The following is a 27,884-nucleotide window of genomic DNA, read 5'->3' on the forward strand; positions in this document are numbered from 1 at the left end:
GTTCATTTCCACCTAAATTTATCTAGGAGAACATTCATTTTCACATAATAAAAAAGCCCAAGAGCAATAATAAATTTGGTAAGACAAGCCATTTTCAATAAAAGCCACATAGAACACAGCTAAAGAGAGAAAAAGGGGACACACACACACACACACACACACACACAAACACACACACATCCCTAAAAAGAAAATATATTTAGAGAATTCTTCTTCAACTGCTATGGTACCCAATTTAGATGCAGTTTATAGCCAACCAGAAGAACTATCAGTGAGCAGTAAGACACAACAGTAAGCAGTCAGAAACATCAGTTAGCAATAAGACACCAGAGTAAGCAGTAAAGTCACACCAGGGAGAACATTTCTTAGCAATTACCACATGTCTTAATGCAGAAAGGAAGAAAGAAAAACTTCACTCAACTAGGATTGGAACCCAATTAAAACGACCTCTCTCACAGCTCAAGAGCCACTCCTGCTATGACAGGAGGGGTGTGAGGACTGCCAGCACAGCCATGGATCAGGAAAAGGACAAAAAAAAGCCATAAAGGGTTGACCATGAGCTAGGACTAGGAACTTAAGTGCTTGTCCTTCTTTTTGGCACCCTAAGCTATAGACCTGGCAAATAAAAAAAAAAATATGTGGGTTATTTGACAAGATATAAAGGACCCTCCAACCTCTGGGGGAAATAAAGGAGGATGCCCGCATTCTTCATTCCACATCTATAGCCACTGTGACTAACGCAGTGTCTGGGCAGGGAATGCATATGCACCCACACGCACAGAGGGACAAGTTTTTTGTTTTCTAACACACAGGTCAGCCAAAGAAACAGACCCTCAGTCATAAAGAACTTCCTTATTAGACAGGATATTAAATAGTCCAGGAAACTGGCAGCTCTTTGGGGAACATCTAAGAAAATGGTTGCACATTTTTTCTAGGCTCACCTGTTTGGGATGATTTTATAAGTGGAAGCAAGAAAGAAGGAGCAAACACAATGTCTTCTCTTCTTGGCACGAGGAGGTCTTCAGCTGAGCTCAGCAACAAAGCCTCACCCCATCCCAAATGCTTAAAGTCACAAAACCTGTGTGAAACCACGTCTCTGAGATGCTGAGAAGAGTAAATAAAATCACGTGCCTCCAAGGCTCTGGAACTGTACTGGTATTTACTGAGTGGTTGCTAGTTGGAAGGAAGGAGAGGAAACTAACAACTTTTTATCTGTGTCACAATCCATTTCTAGTCTGTCTCTTTCTCAATCGCCTCAATCCTACCCACCTTCAAAGTTTACCTTCTGACTATGTCAGAAGCCTTCCACAGTCACCCCTGCTTAGAGCGACCATAATTGGTGTTATTCTAAGCATGTGTATTATATTACTAATTGGCCAAGTAAAACTCCCGAAGGTATGGAGTGTGTCACACACGAGAGCCGCAAACGAGTAAGAATGAGGTTAATTATCAAAGGCATAACTTTAAATTTGCTCCCTTTTTCCCAAAAGGAAACAAAATAAAATACTCTGGTTCTATAAATATCAGTAAAAACACAGTACCAGTGGCACCTCTAAAGGAGCCCTAGTCAGAGCCAATGACTTTCAGGATGTGCTCGGAGATATATGTTAGCCAAGTAAACTAGCTCCATACACAGGGCTGGGATCCCACTTGAAATAAGTAGCCACCACCTGCCTTCCATTTCATTCCACAGTTTTGTACCCTGAGACTTGGAGCTCAGGCACCAAGTCTCCCTGTGAGCCTGGCACACAAACCAGACAGTCAGAGGCAGCTAGATCCCTTATCAGGAAGAGAATGACAGCAGACATGTTGACACAGGCCCTACAGGACAGAGGCGCTGGGAGGCAGCAGTGTTAGAGGCAGAGCAATCTTCACCAACCACCCCCCCCATATAGGGTCCTGCAGAGCTGCCATGAAATCAGACAGGACCTTCTCAACAGCATCTCCTACTGGGAACAGGGGTGGAGGAGTGGAGGCTGGAGAGGCATGGGTTCCATTTATTAATCAGTAGCTCAACACAGTGGGAGGTTTTCTTGTCTAATTACAGAAGCTGTTGGAAACTGCAAGGGAAGACAGGATTTATGGCCTAGATGACACTGCCTCTGAGTTGTAATTAAAAGTTATTTTTAATACCTGTTTAGTGGAATACTTTGGATTATTAAAAATATATTTTGCAATTTAAAACTTGCTAAAGGGCAAAGAACACAGCAGAAACGTAATACAACAAGCTTGCCTGATGTGAAACAATTAAACGTTTTGACACTGGGAGGTGGGAAAGGAAAAGAATCTCTCTCCTACTTAAGGCTGTGAATTTCCTATAAGAAAGAGGGAAAGAAAAGCCAAAAAGGGCACTCAAGGGCTTCCCTGGTGGCGCAGTGGTTGAGAGTCCGCCTGCCGATGCAGGGGACACGGGTTCGTGCCCCGGTCCGGGAAGATCCCACATGCCGCGGAGCGGCTGGGCCCGTGAGCCATGGCCGCTGAGCCTGCGCGTCCGGAGCCTGTGCTCCGCAGAGGAAGAGGCCACAACAGTGAGAGGCCCACGTACCGCCAAAAAAAAAAAAAAAAAAAAAAAGTAATTCCAGGAGCCCATTATGGGAAATATGCCATGGAGACCACCAGATATTACACATCATGAAGAGACTATGAAAGCATTTGAACGTGTTATTCAAAAATAAATTAAAAATGAGCTTTACAGGGGCCACACCAAGTTTATGGGATTTATATTATGCCAATAAGAACACTGTGCTCCTGTATTCTCTTCCGAGTTCGAAGCAGGCTTTGACTTCATGTCAGGGCATAGAATTGCAGTCCTTACCTGCCACATTAATTTTCTCAAGTGCTACCAAGCTGGGAACAGCTGTGGTGGAGTTGGTCAAGTTCGTCCCTGTGCCATTGATTACAAGGTTGTCCACCTTTGACTCTAACTTGCCAATGCGCTGCAAAATGTTATCCAACAACACAGCAAGAGTCTTCTTCAAATCTGTAAAAGAAAACGTACATAGTTTGAAAATCCTTTGGTCCCCGCACATTTGCCTGGTGCGCACACGCTCACCCTCCCCCCTTTGTTTCTCTCTCTGACATGAAGAACAAAAGGCGGCAAATCAAAAAGTACCACTTGAAGACCTGTCCTAACAAACCACCTCTTAAAGATGACGGAGGCCACATTCAAGTGGCCCAAAGAGTACAAAACAAATCAGTTCGCTCTGTAAGACAACTTTCGCGGTAAGTAACATTAAAATTATTCCTGGCTACTAGGTTGAGAGAGAAAACTCCGTTACTCAGCATCCTACCAAAACACTCTGTTAAATTCTTCCTTGTTCTAGCATGGTGGTTACTGACACACTGAATGACAAGCCCAAAGTGTAGCAAGGCCCTGAAGTAACTTCCGGATCAAGTTCATTGTTAGTTTTTTTAGCGCTGTAGACTCTCGCATGTCCAAATTTTTTGCAAAGTCTTTACTGCTGTTGGTTACATATGGTAATACTTAATAAAAGCTATAGTTCCAGATTCCAGACATGCTGGATAACCTAGAGTTAACTATAATGCAATTTAGGAAGACACTTATAATAAAGACCAGATTCATTCATTCATTCGAGACATATTTATTAAACAACTACTATGTGCCAGGCATTGTTCTAGACGCTGGGACGCTGTTCTTTTCTGGTGCTTACATTTAAGAGTTGATTCTCTTTCTTACGTATCTGGCTGTGGGTTATAGAGAAGTGTTCTTCTCTCTGGATAAATTACAGACACATTATCTTCGTGCCTACGTAAGTATTTACTAAGTTTGTATACAAGGTATTCTACACACACAGAGAGAAATTAAGTTAGCTCCCTCTCCTGTGGAAACTCATAATCAAAGAAAGATAGTCTGACTTGTACATGTGATAAAAGCAGGAGGACCACAGGATAGCCATCTAGGTGAACAGAATTCAGACTCGCTTATGAATTGGGAGTGGGCCAGGGGAGTAGGACATAAGTGGAGGGAACAGGATGCAGAAAAGTCCTGAACTGAGACAAATGGGAAGTTGTCACCTTCTATTCTGCTGGGAACAGAGCACACTAGAGCCGAACAGGTGCTCTGATCCGGCCAGGAAAGAAACACACACTGGATCAATCCACCAACCCCAGAGCACAGCCCATGACCCTCCACCAACAGGCATGCAGGCCTCCTACTTTGCCAGGTCCAAGAGAGACACTCATCTGAACAGAAACAAAGGTGTGTGTGTAACTGACATGAAATTTTGCATCCTTGGTGGTTTACAGACGCTTCACCGAAGCTGACTAAAAACTACGAACAGAAACAGAACCCACATCTTCATCCTGAAAGTCTGGTTCTATGTGCTTATTAGCATAATCTCAATCGTTCCACCACACCCAACACCAAACATCAGACTTCTTCACCACGTTAAGATCTGTAGCAGACTGTTCATTCACTCACTCTAACAAACATCCGACCAGGTCTATTTTTTGCTCTTCAGTGTGTACCTTACCCACAGGTAGTAAGACAAGCTGGCCATAACATTAGAGCAATTGGCTAAAAATATGATTCTAACAAAGAAGGTTAGAAGGGAACTAACAGTTCCTGAACGCCTATCACGTGCCATGCACACTTATAAGGAATTCCATTTATCTTCACATTCTCCATGAAGCAGGTATGACTTCATTTCACAGAAGAGAAAACTGAGGTTCACAGACAGAAAGTAATATGCTCAGGGTTAAAGAGATACAAAGGCGCAACGCAGACTCGACTCAGGTCTGCCTAATTCCCTGACATCTCAGTGTGACCAGCCAGAAGTCGAGAGCCTGGCTGAAAAAAGAAACCAAGCATGAAATTCAGTGACTTTCATCCACAGCATAACGATTAAGGGCTTATTAGACTCTAATCACTTCCTAGGTTTGAGTCGTCTCTCTCCATTTTTGCATCCTTATTTGTACGAGTTGAAAGAATAAGCCTACCTCTTCGGGGTTGTAATGAGGACTTAATGAGTTAATATGTTTTGAACACTGCCTGGCACACAATAAGCACTACATAACTGTCTGTTACATAGATAAATAAAAAAATAAAACCTTTGGAAAATGCTCTCATCCTTCCTGGAGAAATCTCTCCCTGAGTGATGCAAAGCTTTACCGTTTTATCCAAAGGGTCATGAGATCATTCTCCTCCAGGGGCTGCAGTCCCACAGTCAGCATGACTCACAGCCTGTCCCTGACACATCATTGGCTGGCGTGGACAGCAGGAGTCAGCCACCGGCTCTACTCTTACACTGGATCTAAAGCACTGCCCCCTTCTCCAGAGCTCTGAAGATTGCCAGAGGACAGTCACACAGACGGGGGCAATGGTGCCACTCGGGGGCTGTATTCACTGTAAAGAAACCACTCCTCAGATAAATGATATCAATCTCCCCCATCTCCAGCCTCTTTGCCCAGAGCCTGAATTATCAGCCAAGGAGTCCACATGTAAAAATGGCATTTAACTCTTACCAGCAATTGTCATCAGCCAGACGCAGAGGCCCTGACCCTCCAGTTTGGGTTAACTCAGGCTTTCTCAACTTTGACACAATTGACACTTGGGACCAGATAATTCTTTGCCCTGGGGCGGGGGGGGGGGGGGAGGCAGGGGATGGGAGAGGCTGTCCTACGCATTTAAGGTGTTTGGCAGCATCCCTGGACTCCAGCCATTAAATGACAGTAGCAATCCCCCCATGTGACAATCAGAAATGCCTCCAGACTGCACCCCATTTGAGAACCACTGAATTAAGCACACTCCCCCAACGCTTGTCTTCCCCGCTGCCCTTCTGTGGAGATGTCCAGAGAGAATCCGGACAGAAGGGTTACGGGAGAGGGAATGAAGTGTAAGAACACAGTCACTAAACTGGCATTCTGTGTGACTTCCATGGTGGCACTGCTACAACTATGATGGGAACTACAATGAGGGAAGGTGGGAGCGGACAGCAGCCTAGCCCATGCTGCAGGTCTCTTAAGGGCTGGTAACCTTTTGCCCTTTTGTTAAAAGGTAACAGGACTACTGGACAGAGTCCCCAACCCACAATTTTTGGTGATAGTCACTGATGGCACACAGCTTAGGTAGAATACAAAGTTGTCACATCAGTGTTAAGAAGACATTCTTCCTTGATTCTTAAAATACAGTCCATCGGGCTTCCCTGGTGGCGCAGTGGTTGAGAGTCCGCCTGCCGATGCAGGGGACACGGGTTCGTGCCCCGGTCCGGGAAGATCCCACGTGCCGCGGAGCAGCTAGGCCCGTGAGCCATGGCCGCTGAGCCTGCGCGTCCGGAGCCTGTGCTCCACAACGGGAGAGGCCGCAACGGTGAGAAGCCCGGGTACCACAAAAAAAAAAAAAAAAAAAGATACAGTCCATCAATAAATGTGACCCCCTATCTCTTGTTGATCCCCCCTACATAGATGGACCTTTTGTGACTGTGACATGGTACGAATAAAGGAATTCATGATGATGATAAGGTGTTGATGGTCACCGTCACCACTACTGCCCCAATACTACCACTGCTGCTACTATCGCTAAGGTTGCTACTGCTGCTGCTACTACTATTGCTACTATTATTACTGCATTGTTGCCACTGCTACTAGTGCTGCCGCTGCTCCTCCAGCAGCACCACCAGCGTCACTATTTACTGAGCCCTATGTGTCAGCTACTGTCCTAAGCACTTTCCGTGGATTAACTCACTTGATCCTGCCAAGACAATATGAGAAACGTGTTGTCATTCCCATCTCCATTTCACAAATGGGTAAACCACAGTACCCAGAGGTTAACTAGTTTGTCCCACGCGTCTGCAGATTCAGTGTCCAAACCCAGATAATCGGGTTCCAGACCCAACAGCTCTTACCCTCTATGCTACAATGCCTCTTGAGGACCACTATGGACCTGCCGGCCAGCAAGCATCTGTGACCTGCTACTTCTGAACACACTTAGCAGGGATTAACTCCTGAGCTTCTGCCACGTGTTTCTGTTAAACCATATCCCAGCCACCCTCAAGACTCGTGATACCACTGTGCCGTGAGCAGCTCCAACACTACAACGTAATGAAGAACTTATCTTTCTATATCGTCTCCCTTAAAATGAAAATGGAATATAAGACTATCAAAACCTTAGCCTCTCTAGACACTCTACCTGAGTAGGCATGGTTTCTCTCCTAATATGGGGGGAAAAAAAAGTTCATTTTCAACTCAAGCAGCTATTTGAGTCACAATTTCAAGGCAGTCCAACACAAGATAAAAGATACTGTGTCAATAAAACACACAAGGGCAAAGATGATCCCAAGCCCATCTTTGTATCCTTACCAACTGGCACAGTGCCTGACACAGTAATCAGTAAGTGTGTGTTACCTAAATGAATAAGTGGGTGAATGAATGAACCAACAACTAAATGAACTACATTTAGTCTTCCCACAAAGAAGGCTAAATAAACTATACCTTTCTAAGTGATGAAATTGTTTCTCACCTTTGTATTTCACAGCTAAACCTGCAAAAATTGTTAAGAGTTTTACTGCAATTTTAAACTAATACCAGAGTATTTTTGTATATTTTCGTCTTAATGTTAACCCATATATTTGATAAGACTGAACACCCAAGAATAATTTCTATACAGTTTAATAAAGAAATGAAGATGAAAACATTCCTCCAAATTCTAGTATAGTATTTTCATATTTATCATTGTGTTTTAAAGTTATTACAGCCATAAACTGTATCCTCAGCAGGATTACAATTCCCAATTACTAACAGGCTTTTAAAATTTTGTTTGTGCTTCAAAGCCTCAGTAATAAAAATTTAATCCCAACATTACTACTGCAATTCTGCATTCCCAAAACTTACTGTCCGTGATAAAGATGAGATCAAAGTAGGTAAAAACATTTAAAATGTCCCTCTGGGGAAAGGAAGCTTTTCGTTTCTATCATGCCAGGAGTTCTCTGATAAAGGGTGAGATCAACAAAATCTCAGAACAGGTGCCCTGGCAGCTTCTGTAAATTTTCATTTCCTGAAAGCCATGACATTAAGGATAAGAGGGGCTGGAAGATGCTGCCGCATCCTTGAGCAGGACAGTCAAGGAGATATCACTGCCAGCTACACCTTCCCCCGTAGCTGGAGTCCAAGGAGATGAAATATCAGGAGAAAGGGGGGTCCTGCTGGTGGAAAAAGGTCTGTCAGTTTATAAGTCTATCAGCTAACACTGTGAGACTGGGTGGTAAACCCTGATTGCCCAGATCAGCAAGTCAACTGAGAAAGGTCAGTGCTTGAGGGCAGTGCCTCAAGGCTGGTCCCACCCCATTCCCCTGGGACACGCTTCCCAAAGCAGTGGTTCTCCAGCCTGCTGTCCATCAGGCTTGGCTGTGGAGTCAGAGGTACCAGGTCCCATCCTCAAGCTGCTCAGTCGGAACTTTCAGAACCTGCATGTCAAGGATTCTGGGCACACACGATCAAGAACTACATTTAAGATACAGCCGCCACGATTCACTGGCACAGAAGCAATAAGCAAGGACTTACAGCGGAACTGCCAGAGATCATTTACATCTGTGTTTGTTCCTAATGCAATTCCTTCTCTACCATGGCCGTGTTTCCCCGCCCCCCAGTCCAGAGCAGAGCTGGAACAGCAGGACCACAGAGCAGATTCACTTGCTGCTCCAGAGAAGCCAGCAAAAGACAGGGCGCTAATGAGAAAGGAAGGCGCTAATGAGAAAGGAAGGCGCTAATGAAAAAAGAATTAACCCCAAACTCTCATTCCCACTGACTGCCAGGAATGTAAAGTTTCATCAGTTACATGTTTGAAAATTAATTTTAAAATGACCTTTCCACAGAAAGATAATACGGTTAGAGTAATGACCAAAATACAGTCCATTCATTATGTACAAGGACATTCGAGACAGTGCTAGTTATAAAAGAGAACAGTGCTATTTATTATAGGTAAGCAGTGGACACTACCCAAATACCCAACAAAAAGGTTACATCATATGGTGTCCATCTATTCCTAAAATGGAATAAATCGCTAGACTGGAGGCCAGAGAGCAGGTCTGTTCTGTCATCTCTGTTTACTGCCACAAGCTATTGACCTCAGGAGCTCAATAAATGTTTATTGAATGGTTGGATGAAAAAGGAAAAGTGTATGGCCATTAAAAAAATATATAATGGACAGGGAAATAAAATAAAGATGAGTTCAAAAAGCTCTATGTAAAATATTCCAGTTTTTAAAAATGAGCATACACACACATATATATCTGCATTTAAATAAAGGATGGAGAGAAATCAAATTTACCTGGTTTGGGGGTAAAGAGTGTTTTATCTCTTTATTTGTAAGAATGCAAAGCTGGACTTGGGATCATCTCTGCCCTTGCGCATTTTACGGACAATATCTTTTATCGTGTGTTGAACAGCTTTGAAACAGTGACTCAAACAGCTGCTGGAACTGAAAATGAATTTTTTTTTTTCCTTTCACATGGGGAGAAAAAAGAAGTCAGCCCAGGAGAAGTGCCTGGAGGGTCCCAGGTTTTCGACAGCCTCATATTCCAGAAGCTCTGAATTTTCTATAAACGTTCACATCATTCTGACAATCACAAAGGCAAGAAATGCTACCTGAAAATGCAATCAGTACTGTGTATTCTACCCTCGGAACTCAAGGATACTGGCCACAGGTAGCCTGATGTCCCCTCCCCCCTCCCAAGAAGCATCTCAGTCACTGACCCTCACTGCCTCATCTCAGCTGGGTTCTTCAAGCCCCCCCGGTGGACAACTCACCGTCCCCTAAACTCACAAATATGCCCTTCCCCCTGCAGCTGTCACAGGCCGTCCAGGTCACAAAGGGAACAATCATCACCCAGTGAAAGAGCAGCTCAGAGGCACTGACTGCCGTGCTCTCCTGGGTTAGCTGTACGGAATTAAGCTTTGACTTGAACTTGTACCTAGAAGTAAATGCTATTCCTGTGCTGGGGGAAGGCTCCCTAGTATTTCAAGGAACTTCTAGGGAGCAGAATCTGAGAAAGAATCCTATCTAGGCCTGTGGAGGATAGTGAACTGCTTTACGGAATCTGTAAACATCCAGACGGAGTTCTTGGGCTGCTCTCTCCATCTTCCTAACTCTTCGCCAGCTGCATGGAATAGGACTCAAGCCGACCTAGCCCTCTGGGTAGAAAAGGACTCAGGCTCTGAAAGGTCAAGTCCACTGACACCCGTAGTCCCCACTGACTCCAGGGCATCTTCCCTGTCGGGAAAGGGCAGCCGTAGCGCAGCCCTCCCTGCTCACTACCCACACCAGAAACTGTGCCCCAATGGGGCCCACTTCAGAGACGAAGAGAGCTCGGCCACACCTCACTTATCCCACACCACAAAGGACAAGCTTTATCTTTTGAACGGGAGAATGACAATCCCGTTTCTATGATGCCAAGGTCACTCTGGAGCTAACACACCTTTGGAAAGGGATCCAGGGAAGAGCCGAACAGCACCTCCCTGGAGTTCAGAGCAGCAGGTCTCAAGCCCGGCTGGGGTGGAGCCCAGCATCGGTGCTGGCACCGCAGCCCAGGGGATTCTGGTGCACAAGCCCTGGGCATCTTGTTTCATTAGCAGTGGGTGGCGAGCCTGCCCTCCTCCAGTCCACAGCTTATTTCTTCTCCTGTCTGGTCGTGCCCCGTCCCCTGTAAACCCTAAAAGCAGCTATATAAACAGGTTCCTGAAGCCCTGTGTTCAAATGAATAAACAATGTCAGCTCTACATGGACAATTCTGGTTGGGTGGTAACTACTGCGGGTCCGTGTAGGCCAGGGTTAGCGATAACCCATAATAACGAACGCATGTTACTAAGCTAAGTGCTTTGATAAGCTCGGTCACGTGCAATCCTATGAGGTCAACAAGTCTATGAGGTCAGTGATATTATATCCTCTATTGCACAAAAGAGGAGGCAGTCTTTTAAAACATCAGCGACTTGCCCAAGGTCACACATCTAGTAAGGAGACCTTCCACAAGCCACAACTAAACACGCTTCAGCTGCTTTCCAGAAGAAACAACGGTTCCCACGTCAGGATCGTGCATAATAGCTACTTGGAGCCACCTGGACACCAAGTCCATAGGGAATCTCTTCTTGTTTCCTGTCTCACTAAAAACATTACTGTGATTTTCTTTTTGTTTTTTTTTGGCCGCACTCCTTGGCTTGCAGGATCTTAGTTCCCCGACCAGGGATCGAACCTGAGCCCCTTGCACTGGAAGTGCAGAGCCCTAACCACTGGACCGCCAGGGAGTTCCCACTGTGATTTTCAAACTAGCCTCAGCAGTAACTGTACTAGACAGAGTCAGGGTGGAGGGGACACTGCTGCTATTCACTCATGGTTCCTACTATGTGCCAGGCACGTGCTAAGGCCCTGGGGCACAGCAGGGAACAAGAGAGACAGGACTCTCTGCTCTCTGGGGGCTTCCATTCTAATAGGGGAGAGAGATGATAAAGACAGTAACATGATAGGTAGTTTAAGTGTCATGAAGAATGAGAATGAAGTAGGGGTGCGGCCCTACTTCTGATAGGGACCCGAAGGAGAGGAGGGAGGGATCTCTCTGGAGGAAGGGCATGCAGGTGGAGGGAACAGCAAATGCAGAGCTCAGAGGCAGGAAGATGCCCAGCCATTGTCCAAAAGCTGGTGCCAGAAGACAGCTGCACTGCCAGGCAGCATGAGAAGGGTGGACAGCTCTTCAGGGTAGCCGTGAGCTCTGCCCAAGCAGTTCTGGCAGAAAGAGCACCAGGACACCGCTGGGAAGGGGAGGCGCTGCAGGGAAGATGAGGGACCTACTTCAGGGCAGGACTCTGAGGCAAATCCCTTTACACCTGTATCCCCTCCTCCCGCCAGGACCGGAAGCAGTGGTGTGGTGTGCAAGGAAAGGGCTTGAGGACAAAGGGAGTACAAGCAAGAGCCTCCAGTTCCTCCCGGAGACCCAGATTCCGACTGCACTCCCGTCTCAAACACACCCGAGGTCCTCCTCAGACATCCAGACTGGGCTGGGTGTGCCCGTGAACTTGGCCTGGCTCTGATGGGGATGCTGGGCGGGGGTCTTCTACCACAGGATCACTGGAAAAGCCCCAAGCCCCAGAGAAGCCCGTTTGTAGGTCCAAGCTTTTGAAAGCAGAGAGCCCTTTCCGGAATCACACCAGCCACGTCACTGTAGGGTAACCAAGTAACCTCCTGAGACACACCAAAGAAAGGGCCCAGCTCTTTTCTCCCCCATTTCGCTCCAAGAACAGTGTTTTTCCCACAAGGGTTCTGCTTAGGCGATGGTGGTTTTCCACATCACGCAGCCCTCCAAAAAACAGTCCCTTGATCAGATTTGGAGGAACAGAGGCAAAAAGAAAAAACTTAAACAATAACCTTCACAGGCTTATCCAATGTAAGTGTTTTCTTCTTTTTCATAGGAGAGGTGGAACGAAACACACGGACAAGCCCTTGTCCGACTCTCAGATCGTTACCTAGGTCCGCAACGCAGGATGGGGGCTACATTTTTGGAGCAGCCTCAGGCTGCCACGCCAGCATCACAGTGAGGGGCCCCCCCCACTGACTTCTGAACCAACCCTAAGCGGTGTTTATGTCTTGGCAATGGACATCGCCAGGCCGACAAGGGCCACAGAAGCCCAAAGCTGCTACCCCCTCGCCAGCAACCAAAAACTCCCCCCTGGTTCTCCACCCCTATGTCCTTAAGGAAACAGAAAGAACTTCCTTCCTCTTGAGCTCCCTGTGGAGGTGACAGTGGACAACAGGTCAGGGTCACGGCCGGCGCCAGGTAGGGGCAAGCCAGGCCAGGCTCCCTTGCAAGAGCATTCGTCTTCCTCATCTCCTCCGCCGCTTCCATCACACTGAGACCACAGCCTTCAGGGCCTCGGTACCCATGCCTTCTTCCTGATTCTCCCACATCAGCACTGGCCACACTGCCCTGTGCTCACCTTGTTCTAGCCGCAGCAGCCTCTGCTCTGCTCTTGGAGTGTGCGTGAGGCCTTAGGACCTGGCACACACCCTGCTTCACCTCAACCTCCCGCCTCCCACCCCACCCGGCAGCTCCTGAGCATCATTTGGGCTAAAACACACCTCCTGGGCTTCCCTGATGGCGCAGTGAAGAATCCACCTGCCGATGCAAGGGACAGGGGTTCGAGCCCCGGTCCGGGAAGATCCCACGTGCCGCGGAGCGGCTAAACCCGTGCACCACAACTACTGAGCCCACACGCCTAGAGCCCGTGCTCCGCAACAAGAGAAGCCACCGCAATGAGAAGCCTGCGCACCGCAACGAAGAGTAGACCCCGCTCGCCACAACTAGAGAAAAGCCCGTGCGCAGCAACGAAGACCCGACGCAGCCAAAAATAAATAAAATAAAATAAATAAAAAATAAAAGACACCTCCTGGGAGAGGCCTTCTTTGATCTTCTCCTCCAAAGTAGCTCCTCAAGTACTTTTTAAAAAATCCCATCTCCCTGTGTCATTTTACTTCCTGGAATTTACTGCTATCTGTCATTCTCTTGTTTATTATTTCTCCCCCCAAATGAGTGCAGCCTCTGTGAGAGCAGGGACCCTGTCAGTCTTTTCCCAGCTGTACACACAAAGCATCGACCGCACTGACAGACACGAGCCCACGGCACAGACATTGCCCAAAGTGCCAGGCTGGAAGGATAAGAGCCAATCCCGGGGACAGTCTAGGCCCAAGGAGTTCAGGGAACCAGGAGACAGGAGGTAAGGCAGAGCAGGTGTACAGACCTGGAGGACAAGGGGGAACCAGGCAGCAGGGAAACAGAATATTGGTGGGGGGCTGGCAGAGAAGCTGAGGGCTCATAGCTGCTTCAGCCTGAGCTGGTGACCAGTCCAGGGCAGAGCGTCCCAGCGCCCAGAGAATCAAGTAGGTGAGAAAAGTCAAGGTTAATGAGGTGCGGATGTACCCCTGGGTGGGGGAGGGGTGTCTCTCATCACCCTAGATTTCTATTCCTGCTAATTTGAGAACACAAGTGGACCAGGCCTGGCCTGTTAGATAAGAGGTGATCACTGGGCATCAGAATTTGGGTCAGGCCATTGGAGACAGAGACCAATTCACCTCAGAAACAAGCACAGCATTGACTGGGCGAGTGACACCATTCGGGACGCAACTCCCGAGAAATCACAGACAGGCATGGCCCTGCCACGCGGGCCTGGGAGATGCAGCGGAGGCTGAGCGACAGACGGCTCTGGCCCCCATGCTCCTCCCCGCAGTGATAGAGAAGCACCCAGAAACGCCCTCCACACCCCAGGAATGAATGCTGCGACTGTTTCACACAGGCTGCCCCGGATATCTTCCAGGCACTACTTCTGAATGACCGTATCCCAAAAGAAAGTCAGAAGTCTCTCTTCAAATCACCAGAACGAGGATGGAGGAGGGGGGGGACACCATTTGAAAGTTCTTCTACTGTTGTTTAAGGACCAGTCAAACGAACAACCAACTGCATGTCAGAGACTGACAAACATTTTTGGCAAAGGACCAGACAGTAAACATCTTAGGCTTTGCACTCTCTGCAGCAGCTACTCAGCTCTGGGATTGCAGCACAAAAGCAGCCACAGACAACACATAAACCACGGGGTGCTGGGTTCCAAACCCATATGAAAACAGGAGGATCCGGCCCAAGGCCATGGGAGTCCTGGGAAATTGTTGAGTCAAGGAGGGACACGATCGCACGAGTGTTTTAGAAGGAACTATGGGGACTACTGAAAGATGGAGTCAGCACACTTTAGATGTTATGTGAAATAAATACTGGTGCTGCCACGTCGCTCTGTTATTACAGTTGTTATAAACAAATGGCAGTGTTTGTGTTTTAAGGAAACTTTATTTACACAGACAGGCAGAGCTCCAAATATGACCCACAGGTCATGGTTTGCTGAACACTTCTGCCCTAGCATCTCAAGTCAGGAATTTTAATCTAAAATCAGCTACTACGATTTTTCAAACACCTGCCACAGCTACTTAAGACAAATTTGTAGCACATTAAGAGCCTCTGATTATACCAATATGGGTTGGGAGAAGGAAGAGGTTTTTTTTTTTTTTTTGGTCTATTAACTGGATTCGTTCAAACCAGACACAGGTCCCAGCCACAGAGGGTTAGCTCTTCACTGGTCCAGAGCAGGCATCCAGGCAGTGCTCTGTACATGGGCTGCATCTGTGGCAGAAAAAGAGACTGCACACCAATGGCTCACGCATCCTCATCCCCACTCCACCAGCCCAGCTAAACCACTGTACATCCATCCGGCAGTCTCCATACTTCCATCTGACACATAACATCACCACCAGAGCTGCCTGGCAATTGACATGCCCACAACTGCTAGTGATGGATTCCAGGGGAAGCACACTTCATCAGAATGGCTCTCCAGCTTTCCAGGACTGGCTCTGGACTCTACCACCTGGCTCAATCCCAGTTGCTGATACCAAGAGCTGAGAACCAGGGAGAACTAGCCTGGCAAATTTCAAACAATAAAATCCAGTTATCTGCTCCGTAAGAAGATGCTGTTAGATGGGGTTTGCTGTTTCCAGTCTTCGTGCAGTAGTTCTCCAAGGTGGGGAGGAGGGAAATTTTGCCCCCCAAGCCCAGAGACATTTTTGATGCTACTGGCATCTAGTGGGTAGAGACACCAGAGATGCGGCTAAACATCCTACAAGGTACAGACAGTCCCCCACTCATAGAATTATCTGGCTCCAAACATCAATAGTGCTGAGATGAAAACCTGTGTCTGGGTAAGACTTCATCACATGATGATTCCCAAACCTCAAGCAGTAACGCACAGTCCAATTAAGTTCCCGAAACTCAGCTCCAAAGACCACTTTGATTGGCATGTTGAGTTGATGAGATGAAAGAGAAAAATACGTTAGAGGTGCCGATGGGGCCCGTTTGGTTGTTTCTTTGTTGTTTTTGAGGAGAATTATTATTTTGCTAAGGTTCGTCTGTAAACGGAGGAAGTTGAAATAAATTTCTGTAGTTTCTTTGAGCTCCAAAGTCCTTTGATTACAAGCATATACAGTGGTTCATATTCTAACAGACTACTCTGGGTTTTTTGATATCTTTCTAAAAAACATACTGCCTCGGTCAGGCTGAAAAGCTAACACCAGATCACTGCTCTTTAAGAGTGTGGAGGAAACCTACCCTATGAGATGCTTAGCAGTACACAAGAAATAAAACTGGTCTAAACAACTAGAAAAAATAAAGTCTATAAATTTACCATTCATGTGGCTTCTTACTTCCCACGGTAAAGGTTTGAGAGAGACCGAGATAAACAGAAGGAGGAAGTTACTACAGGACTAGACCTCTTTCCCTCCAAGTGTTAACGTGGAATGCACTGAACCAGAAACTGAAAAACAGCATCGGTTTTACTTGTGACATTTACTTGTAACCCACTGGTAACACCAACGATGATAGTTTGCTTTCTCTTTTTCTGACGGTTTACCTATAACATTTGGGAATTATTACAGAAGATCGAAGTCAATGAGTAATTTAAAACGTACCCTCTGAAAAACTACCTAGCTGTTTTTCAAGGTCAGCTCTCAAAGAAGTCTCATTTTTTGATCCATTAGATTGAAAAAGGTGACATTTGATTTAGACATATTAAAAACCAGTGCCTACAAATCTTGAAGGAATAGATTAAAAGCAGACTGTGTGATCATTCAAATAGTAGGCACTGAAAAAGAATGTCCACATTGTATGTTAAAAGCAACCATTTCCTCCTTACCAACAAATATATATGTATATAATTTTTATATCTATATATTTATAAAATTAAATTAACTAATTATATATAGAATTTTAAAATAACCGAGTTTCCTGGATCCTTTAGAAAAGAAAAAATGTATATGTAACATTGAGCATGATTTCCTGTGTTAAAACTCAAGCTTCAACCTGTGGCTACACGTTTTATTTGACCTCTACATACTTCAAAGACCTTGAATGGGTCACAAAGTAGAACATCGAACTTTCCCACCTTGCCCAACCCCACTCCTCTGTCTGATTTATAGTATACCTCAGATCTCAAACCGTGAGGCCACTGAAGTCTCCCTTCAATGACCAGAACTGTCACTGCCCAGTAACCAAGGTCATCTTCTGTGGATTAAGTCCACTCCAATACTCGGTGACCACAGGAGGGCTGGGACTTGGATTCTCCAAAATACAGTCTGATCTAAATTTCATTTGCAACTTTCGTTTTGTATTTGTGTGTGTATGTTTTTGTAAATATTTTATTTACACAAACATATATATACATATGTTTATGTGTATATATATATAGTGTGTGTATACACATATTTCAGAAAGATATACACTGAAATTTAATTGTGATTACTTTCTACAGTAGTAGATTTATATGTGATTTTCCTTTTTCTTCTTGATTTTTTTTTTGCTTGTCTACAGCTTCCAACTTTTCTATATTAAGCCTAACTTTTGCTGAAAGAAAAATAAGTAATACTCCATATGTGTATTTTTTTTCACTCAACGTCATTTCAAAACGGATTTCAAGCACCTGACAAAAAAAGCAACGAGTACAGAAAGATTTCTTTCAAAGCGAGGGCAACCAGAGACCAGAGCAAGACACAACAGCGGTAAACTCTAAGGAAGCCAAAGGTTAAAACTATCAGTCAGCACGTAAGCCCTGATGTCCCTGCATACTGGCCAGGGGGAGGCACACGTTCGGCTCTGAGTTTCTTGGCGTCCGTAGGACATTCTTCCCCACCCTCCTTACCTCACGCCCACCAGTCCTAATTAAGGTTTGTTTAGGGAACGATAATGAGAAGATTTTTCTACATTCCCTGATCATCCCCCCAGATGAGATCATGCAGTCCAGCAATGTGTCCAGGGACGAGGAGGCAGCTGCAAACACAACCAACAGAGCGCCAACTAGGAAGCCCCACCGCTCCTGGCGCTAAGTGTCAGCGTGCAGAAGAGGTCAGAATCTCCCGAAGGGCGTAGCTTTAACTTTCTAAAAGTGTCCCTCTGTGGGCAGTTTATCGCCATGAAGGTAGCGGCGAGGGATATACTCAATCCGTGACCAAGTCTGAGAGCCTCTGGGGTCCCTTGGAGGCAAAGCCACGCTCAACGGAGGAGCCCCGGCAGTGTGGTGCTTACCGTAAGCTGTCATGACCCCCGCGTAGGGCCCATCCACCACATTTCTGTTTTCTTCTGCCAGCGCCTTGATGTACCTCTTGCTGAGGTCCAGGATCTGTTCCCGAAGCATGGAGCTGCTCTCGGGCTGAGTTCTCTGCTGGATGGTAAAATGCAAGAGCATCATACCCCAAATAAAGCCAAAAGTCACGAGGAAAAAGCCCAGCTTCTGAGAGGACAGCTTCCACGGAGTAAAGAGAGCCATTGCTCTCTGGCAACTTCACCTGCCCCGGGCTCTTACAGTGTGGAAAGGAGACACGAGTTCATGGTGTAGGCTGGGCTTGTGGGTTTCTCCCTCTCACTCGGGCTCCTGCGTCAGCCGATTTCCTTTCCTCGTTTCCATCCTGCTGTGAAGAAGGGGGAAAGTTAGCAGAGTCTTGTGGCAAAACACAGTGAAATAAACCAGAGCCTTGTTTTCACCCAAATAGCTCTAAAATGTGAACTTCCTTTTTTCTTAATCTGCCAGTTCCCTACCCTCTGTTATGATTCGGGATCTGTAAATGGAGAGGGGAAATCTGGCTGGGTGATGAAAAGCTGTACAAATACGGAGGAGGGAAATGTGTGTCTGCACGTGTTCACAGGTGTAGCAGGGCTGTTCCAGTCTGGACCAAGTTCAAAACAGGAAGCTTGTTCTGCAAGGTGGGGAGGAGATGGAAGGATATTTCACTGAATGTCAGCAAAAACCCAAGTGGAGGGTGGAGTCTCATCACCACCCAGCACTTCTGTGCCTCTGAAACTTGAACTTACAAAGTCATCATTATGTGCTCTAGCAAGGACAAGAGCCCGCAGCTGGAGAGGCGAGCCAGAAAGTGGACGCCCCTGGCGGGTAATCAGACGAGGAAAGGGGAGAGGGCCCCCCGTATTACTTAAGCACGGCCAGCTTTCAGTAGCAGTGTCCACAGCTGAGCTGAATGCCTCGGGGCCACCAGGTGGCCTCGCCCTAGGCACCAGCACAGAGAGGCTGGGCCAGGGGTACCCAGCCGTCTTTCCGTGCTAGCTGCCACGAGTGACAGCTGCACCATACTCACTTGCACACTTGAGCACAGGAAATGCGGGGCACACGATGGCCTGCTTTTTTGTGGTTCTCATTTTCACTCACACCATGGGACAAAATGCGAGGTTAAAAGCCATCGTTTCAATACGAATGCAGCCAGATCCTACCTGGTACCAGCACAGGCTGGACAACAAATGGCACCGCATTTTAAGCAAAGGCTGAGCATGACCTCCTACGAGGGACTAACCCAGGATGTATTCAGAGTGTGCCTATGTTTCAGATCAAAGGATTCTTCTTCCTAAGCAGCCTAAGAAGAAATGACAACGGGATCCTGGGACAGTTAGCTTTCAGCGTCTGCGATGCAGCGGATCTGTGTCGGTCTTCCTCTCTCACTCTTTTCCTCACCTATCAACAGAGTCATCAGTACCTGGTAGTACCTCTACTGATAGTAAATGATAAATAAATTCTAGTTATGTCCCAGGCACTGTGATAGATGCTGTTTGTGCCTTAGTTCATTGAATTCTTGAAAGAGTCCTATATGGTAAGAACCATTAATGTTATCATGTCTGTTTTATAGATGAAAAAACAGGGACACAGGTAGATTAACTTGGCAAAGGTCAGCCAGCTATGTGGCAGAGGAGGGATAATCTAGGGATAAGCCAGCCCAGGAGTCAGTAAACCACACCCTGCCTTCCAAGGCCATCCTTCCCCCCCAGTTTCTTTATGACCAAGAATGGTCTGTACATGCTTAAAGGGCTGTGAAAAACAACAAAGACTATGCGACTGAAATCTTACGTAGCTCAAAAGCCTAGAACATTCACTCTTGGCCCTTAACAGAAAAAGTTTACCAACTGCTGAATTCTAGGCCAGTGGTTCTCAAAGTGTGGTCCCTAACTCAGAAACAGCAGGAGCATCAGTGAGAGATGTCAATCCTCAGGCCCCACCCCAGACCAACTGAATCAGCAACGCTGGCAGGGAGGGGTGTCCAGCATCCTGTGTTTCAATCAGCCATCCAGGCGATTTTTTGTTGTTGTTTTTGGCTGCGTTGGGTCTTCGTTGCTGTGCGCGGGCTTTCTCTAGTTGCGGCGAGTGGGGGCTGCTCTTCGTTGCGGTGCGTGGGCTTCTCATTGCGGTGGCTTCTCTTGTTGAGGAGCACGGGCTCTAGGTGCAACGGGCTTCAGTAGTTGTGGCTCACGGGCTCAGTAGTTGTGGCTCGCGGGCTCTAGGGCACAGGCTCAGTAGTTGTGGTGCACGGGCTTAGTTGCTCCACAGCATGTGGGATCTTCCCGGACCGGGGCTCGAACCCGTGTCCCCTGCACTGGCAGGCGGATTCTTAACCACTGCACCACCAGGGAAGCCCGTCCAGGTGATTTTGATGACCACTCCAGCTTGAGAGGCCTGGATGCAGGCAGACGGATGCCGTCACGATGCCACACCACCGCACTGGCAATCAATGCGGAGGGAGCTCCCTCTGGGCCCCTCTTTATCACATAAGTTCCTCTGGTCCATCGCTCTCCACTGTGATGCTCCTCCCCAGTCTGAAGTTGTAAAACACTTGTCTGTCTACCTTGCTTTTTTTTTTTTTTTTTTTTTTTTACCAGTTTCTGTGTAGGATCCATGACATCCTTTAAGAGACTCCCCCGCTTATGTTTTCAGAGACAGAGAGTGACCCAAGGGGCACAAATAGAATACCTGTTGACTGAATGAGCTTGTCACCCAGGCACTGTGGCACTCCATTCAGCCCCTCTAACGTGGGCCAGATGAAAGGCACCTGCCATCCACTCCTTCTACAAGGATACACTGAGCAAGGACCCACTTGTTGTCATCAGGCCCTGGGGACTGAACTGGGAACAAGACAGGGCTCCCACCCTCAAGTGGCTGACGCTTTAGAATCCACCCTTCTAACTGGTGCTTAGTTCCCCAGGAAATGTCTGCACTTCCTTTTCGATAACCCACGCCAGTTACCCGATGTCACCCCACGGCTGAAGGGATTTTCCCAGAGCAAGTACACGAGGTGCTGTACCAAGAAAGACAGTCTCTGGTAATTTTCTTTTGCTATTTTAGGAGACAGCCGCACGTGCAGACAGGAATTACCTGTCAGTTTTCAGATAGGAAGCCCTGCTCCGCTTCCTCGATGAACCCCCCTGAAGAAGCTCCTCAAGGCTACAAAGTTTAAGCAAAGGAAAGACCAGGCTCAAGAACTGAGCAAGGGGCTTCCCTGGTGGTGCAGTGGTTGAGAGTCCGCCTGCCCATGCAGGGGACACGGGTTTGTGCCCCGGTCCGGGAAGATCCCACGTGCCGTGGAGCGGCTGGGCCCGTGAGCCATGGCCGCTGAGCCTGCGCGTCCGGAGCCTGTGCTCCGCAACGGGAGAGGCCACAACAGTGAGAGGCCCGCGTACCAAAAAAAAAAAAGAACTAAGCAAGGACCCAGTACAAGGTGGCGTGCTTCTCTGCCTTGACCTTGGGGACAGTCAGGACCACCCAGGTGGTGCATTTGAGGGGCAAAAGGATGGTCAAGAAACCCAGTCGTGGTTAAGTCTTTCCAGCTCAGAGACATAAAAATTTGGAGTGAAAATCTCTAAGTTCAGAGCACAGTTCTGACTATTGAGGCCCCAGATTTCAAGTGACTACAGAACTGCCAGAAATATTCCTTTCTCCGATGAAATCCAGAGTTTGAAATAACAGCATCTATATCAGCACACACACACAGAATTAAATTGGAATCCATCTCTACAATTCCTACTAGAAAGAAAGAATTTAAAGAGACTTTTCAAAATCATCATTAGGGAGACATCCCTAACTGCAACAGTAACAGGACAATGATAGGACAGCAATCCAAACCAGAGGGTGCTGGTGCCATGAGAGGACTTCATGATAATTATCAGTCATGGCTATGATATTAATCAACAGGCCACAGAACAACAGTCATCAAAATGCTGTCAGTCGGGCTCAAAATCTGCCTGCCTCCTGATCTCCTAGCAAACAGCTGGGTCCTCTCCCAAACTGGATTCAGTAAGGCACAAAGAGGGCGACACAGTGTATCTCAAAAGGTCTTGTTGCCAACCAGAGTAGCGACAGCCCAGGGCCATGGCTTCATCTATCCTCCTCCAGAAAGAAGTTTGTACCAAGTCTGTCCCTAATATGTTACGCTTCTAGATTCATCACGGACGCTAACCACCCTAATATGCATCTCCTCTATTCTTGTACTTGTGTGCAGCGTGCACTTCCTCCCTTCCCATTCACTCCTCAACGAAATGTGTGATCAAAGATCTGTGGCAAGGACGATGCAGGGGACGCGGGTTCGTGCCCCGGTCTGAGAAGATCCCACATGCCGAGGAGCGGCTGGGCCCGTGAGCCATGGCCACTGAGCCTGCGCGTCCGGAGCCTGTGCTCCGCAACGGGAGAGGCCACAACAGTGAGAGGCCCGCGTACAGCAAACAAAAACAACAACAACAACAAAAAAAAAGATCTGTGGCAAGGAAATGCATCTTAATTTCAAAAATAAAAGTATATGAAAAGACACTCAACATCATCAGCCATTAGGGAAACCCAAATCAGAAGCACAATGAAATACCAATTCCCATCCGTTAGGATGACTACAGTCAAACAAGACAGATAAGAGCAAGTGTTGGTGAGGATGCAGAGAAATGAGAACCCTATATATCCTGTGGGTGGGACTGTACAATGGTGCAGCCGGTGTGGACAACCGTCTGGCGCTTCCTCAAATGATTAAACAGACAGTTATCATAAGACCCAGCTAACTCCACTCCTAGGAATTCTCCCGAAAGAAATAAAAGCATGTGTCCACACAAAAACTTATACAACGTTCACAGCAACATTATTCATAATAGACAAAAAATGAAACAACCCAAATGGTCATCAACTGACAAGTGGATGACCAAAATGGGGCAAACCCATACAACGGAGTTCTATTCGTCAATAAAAAGAAATGAAGCACTGATACATGTTACAACATGGACGATCCCTGGAAACACCATGCTAAGTGAAAAAAGGCAAAAAGGCAGTCACAAAACACAACACATTGTATGATTCCATTGATATGAAATGTTTCGAATAGGCACATCTCTAGAAGTAGAACTTATAAGAGTAGTTTCTTAGGGCTTGAGAGGATGGGGGATCTGGGAGGTGACAACTAAGGCCTTGCCAGGTTTATTCTGGGTGGTAATGAAAATGTTCTAAAATGGACTGTGGTGATGGACGCACAATTCTGTGGATATTCTAAAAAAAAAAAACCAACACTGAATTATATACTTTAAATGGGAGAATTGGATGATACGTGAAACATATCTCAATAAAGCTGTTATGAAAAAAAAAAAGCAAGCAAGCAAGCCCACCTCCAAAGTTGGGGTAGAAGCTGAATTTGAAGACAGGCAGATAAGCCTCGGGGGCGCGCTGTGGCCCCAGCAAGGAGCCATCCTTCCCCCACTGCCCACAGCACAGCCAAGGTAAGGTTGTGCCCTTACTAAGGGCTGACCACAGGCCCAGCGCCAGAAGGAAAGTACAGAGAAATGTGCCACCCCGTTTACAAGACACAGCTGTCCTTCCCAGCTCGGGATCAACCTCCCGGGCCACGCTCTGAGGCAAGACCTGCTTTGCCTGCCGGATGCCAATTTCTCACAACACTTGAGGACGCTCTCAAAAACAGCCCCATGCCAATGGGGTCAAAGCCAGACTGATGAAGCCGTGAAGAAGTTCCTTCAGGGGCCCATCCACCATCCTTGGAGGACCACTTCTGACATCAGGACCTGTGTCGTCAGAGGATGGATGAGGCTGGAAATGCCCATCCCTTCAGGAGCGATGTCAGCCCCAACCAGAGAGATGTGATCTTTTCCTCACTGCCCACAGGACAGTCTCGACACAGCTTGCCGGTCCCACATTCCCATGGGTAGCACTGCTTGAACTGTCATTCACACACCTCTGCTGTCCTACTACGGACCACCGCATCTTCCCACCTGTCTTTAGATGGCGGCTGTCAGGGCCTACCTCTCGCCTCACCCTCGGCAGCAACATTCAAGAAATCCTAATTGTGTTCGCAGCCGCCGCCATGCGGTGGTCGCTCTCCAACGCCAGCGCTGCTCCAGCCGAAGGGGAAGATGGTAAGGGAGGAGGTCTCTATACACCATGGCTCATACAGAGCCGACTGCCCGCAAATCCACCGGTGGTAAAACACCGAGGAAGCAACTGGGTACGAAAGCTGCTCGCAAGAGTGCGCCCTCTACTGGAGGGGTGAAGAAACCTAACCATTACAGGCCCTGCTGATTCGCAAACTCCCCTTCCAGCGTCTGGCAGGGGAAGTTGCTCAGGACTTCAAAGCAGATCTGCGCTTCCAGAGCACAGCTCTTGGTGCTTTGCAGGAGGCAGGCGAGGCCTCTCTGGCTGGCCTTTTTGAAGACACCAACCTAGGAGCTATCCATGCCAAATGTGCGACAATTATGCCAAAAGACATCCAGCTAGCGCGCCGCATACATGGAGAACATGCTTAAGAATCCACTCTGACGGGAAACATTTCATTCTTTAAAAAAATATATTCTCTTCTTCCTGCTATTGGTAGTTCTGAACGTTAGATTTTTTTTTCCCATGGGGTCAAAAGGTACCTAAGTACATGACTGTAAGTGGAAAAACGGGGGGCGACAGAAATCAGGTACCGGCAGTTTTTCCATTTTCATGTGTGTGTGAATTTTTAATATCAATGCGGGGACATGAAGCATTAATGCAAGTCAAAATGTTTCCGCGAACAAGTTTCAGCAGTTCAACCTTGTAACAATTATAAATAAACCTGTTAAATTTTTCTGGACAGTGCCAGCATTTGGATTTTTTTTAAAACAGGTATATTTCTCACTGACTGAAACTAAATGGTGTTTGTAGCGTTTTTATCATACAGTGGATTCCATCCATTCACTATACTTTTCTAACTGAGGTGTCCTACATGCAGGTACATATTTTTAATGTTGTCTGTCTTCCGTGCTGTTCCTGTAAGTTTGCTATTAATATATGTTAAACTATAAAAAAGAAAGAAATCCTGAGTCTGCTGTGTTCATCCACGTTGCCTTGGAAACCCCGCCCCTGTCTCACAACTGAACCCCACATCCTGCCTAAAACCTCCCCTGGCTCCCTGGACTGAGGAGGGCGCATCCTCCTTGGAGCACTCCCAGCAGTACGTGCTCTTTCTAAAGAGCTTACCTACTGCTCTGTCGGATGATCTTTTCTTTCATTTCTCCGTAAGCTCTCTAAAGACAGGAAGTGCCAGGAATGGGACTGCCTTGCACACCGGGGATGGTCATTATGTGTTTGCCAGATGAAATAACAGGATGATGGGGATGAGATGATGAAACACAAATGAGCAGTGACCTCCAGGGCCACCTCCTGGTGTGAAGCACAAAGAAGTCAGGCACTCTGAGACTGTAAGTTGACCTCACCTTTTGGGAGTTTTTAACCCTAAGACCTGTCGCATAGCAGTGAAGGATCATTATGCCCTTGACTAGATGGGGTTAAACTAAAGGGGATATGGTGGTAGATGGGTACTAATGGGGGGGGGAGGAAAAACAGCTTCAGAAGATAATTCTAGAAGGGGCAGTGACTGTGGGACCAAAATGATGTCCAAGACAAGGGATGAGAGGGGAAACAAGTTGAGGGGAACTCTGGGGGAGGCTGTTGGTTTCATCACTGGGTATCCGAGATGGTGATAGGAAAAGATCAGAAGGGTGATGAGGGGTAACTGAATGAACTCCCCGTTGTTTAAAGCATCTTCTCTTAAAACAATTGGTTAGAAAAAGTCTTATACTATAGAGATTTTCAACAAAACTTCCACATACCTCTGTATGTGGAGTTTGAACTTTGAAATCCTACACTAATTTGCTCAGGAAAATTAATGCTTGGCAGTGGTCTTGTTTGCTCATTTTTTTATAAAATTCAGGTCCACATATCTACTCATGTAAAACTGCACAACAGCAAACACTATGAGACCCCGATTAAATGCTAGATGAGGGTCAGTCCTAAACTGTAAGTTTCAAAGACATGTGTCTGATCACTCCTAATTATAAGTAGCAATAAAAGTCTTTAGAGAATGCTAATGACTCAACTCTGAAACAATTTCCTACTACTTCTCTTTCCAGCCTCAGTACAAATTTACATTAAGAGCAACTTAGAGTGCTTGGAAAACTGTGTTAAAACAAAAATACTAGCCATTAACATCTGCTATCAGGGTGAATCTGGACGTCCACTATTTTGCAACCAAAACGCGGCACAGAAATCAACTGTGTGCTAACCCTGACACGAGTGCACACCACTCCCAACTCTGCTCACCAGCGCAGCTCACTGGCCTAGTCATCGCTTTAAAAGGAAGTAGGATAAATTAAAATGTATAAAGTACCTTCATGCAGACTGGGACACTACATGAGATCTTGCTTAGGAACATAATAACCAAGCACAAACTCTTGATTCACAGAGGACACTGAGGTCCCGAAAACGTTATGTTTCCAACTGGAGTCAGAATCAAACCATAACTCAAGTTCTGCTTCCTGATCTGATTTGGTCTCCACCACACCAAGCTGCGTCTCTCAGCTGCCTGCAGAAACTCAAAATGGAAGAGACGTATCAATATGAAACACCAACCAGAAACCACAGTCTGGTGACAGTAAGGTACTGTGAGTCTACTGCGATGTCCCCCCAACCTCGAGGAGCTGGGAGAATCAGCAGATGAAAGGAAGAAAAACATACATTCACGGAATTACTGGTGCAAGGCAGGCAGATGGCCTAGGCTGGGGTGGGAGTCTGGCTCTAAATATGGTGTGTTCTGTACTTAAAAGGAGAAACTGAGCAGGAGGGAAGGACAAGCAAAGCAGCCTTTTCTTCCAAAATAAGCCCAAATTCCTGGGAAGATGCTCCGAGGCTAGATGCTCACTCCCTGGACGGCTCGGTACCGCCAAACTGAAGCCAGCCCCCAATATAAGGTGTGAGTCCTTGACAACTGTGCTAGCCGCGAGCGCTCCTCCCAATCTGTGGGGCAAAGGAGGCCAGGAACCAACGGTGGTGGGGATACTGCTGGAACATGGACGGACGGGCCCTTTCTCTTCCACTTTCCTGACTCGGTTCTCTGACAAATTCTGGGCCTTTATAAACAGGAAAAACACATTTGAAGTGAAAACAGCGTGCTCTTCTTAGAACCGGCTAAACAAGTCTTATCTTGAGTCACTAACCAAAAGACACCCGCTAAAGCAACACACCTTTGCTATTCTCGAGACGGGGGGAGAGGGGTGGCTGCCTGCTGATGCCTGGTCTTACACGGCCCGTCCCTTTTACTTCATTTTTTTTTATTTTTTGAATTCTATTTTATTTATTTTTTTATACAGCAGGTTCTTATTAGTCATCCATTTTATACACATCAGTGTATACATGTCAATCCCAATCTCCCAATTCATCCCACCACCATCCCACCCCCCGCCACTTTCCCCCCTTGGTGTGCATACGTTTGTTCTCTCCATCTGTGTCTCAATTTCTGCCCTGCAAACCGGTTCATCTGTACCATTTCTGTAGATTCCACATATATGCATTAATATACGATATTCATTTCTCCCTTTCTGACTTACTTCACTCTGTATGACAGTCTCTAGATGCATCCACGTCTCTACAAATGACCCAATTTCGTTCCTTTTTATGGCCGAGTAATATTCCATTGTATATATGTACCACATCTTCTTTACCCATTCGTCTGTCGATGGGCATTTAGG

The 27,884-nt window shown here is 46.8% G+C and overlaps 1 protein-coding gene and 1 pseudogene across 4 annotated transcripts in view; one reads left to right on the top strand and one right to left on the bottom strand.

The window, feature by feature from the left end:
• Window positions 1-27,884, bottom strand: part of MGAT5 (alpha-1,6-mannosylglycoprotein 6-beta-N-acetylglucosaminyltransferase) — a 369,708-nt gene that overhangs the window by 211,711 nt on the left and 130,113 nt on the right. For 2 of the 4 annotated variants that reach the window (XM_060302520.1, XM_030850097.2), the window contains exons 3-4: window positions 18,108-18,490; window positions 2,816-2,980 (exon numbers count right to left, since the gene is read on the bottom strand). In XM_060302520.1, the coding sequence (XP_060158503.1) occupies window positions 2,816-2,980; window positions 18,108-18,348 (406 nt within the window). In that variant the 5' untranslated portion in view covers window positions 18,349-18,490. The remainder of the gene's footprint in view (window positions 1-2,815; window positions 2,981-18,107; window positions 18,491-27,884) is intronic. The other 2 variants (XM_060302521.1, XM_030850100.2) reach the window with 1 other exon arrangement.
• Window positions 24,280-24,641, top strand: LOC115849128 (histone H3.3-like; annotated as a pseudogene).

This window comes from Globicephala melas, chromosome 7, assembly GCF_963455315.2.
Source record: "Globicephala melas chromosome 7, mGloMel1.2, whole genome shotgun sequence".
NCBI lineage: Eukaryota > Metazoa > Chordata > Mammalia > Artiodactyla > Delphinidae > Globicephala > Globicephala melas.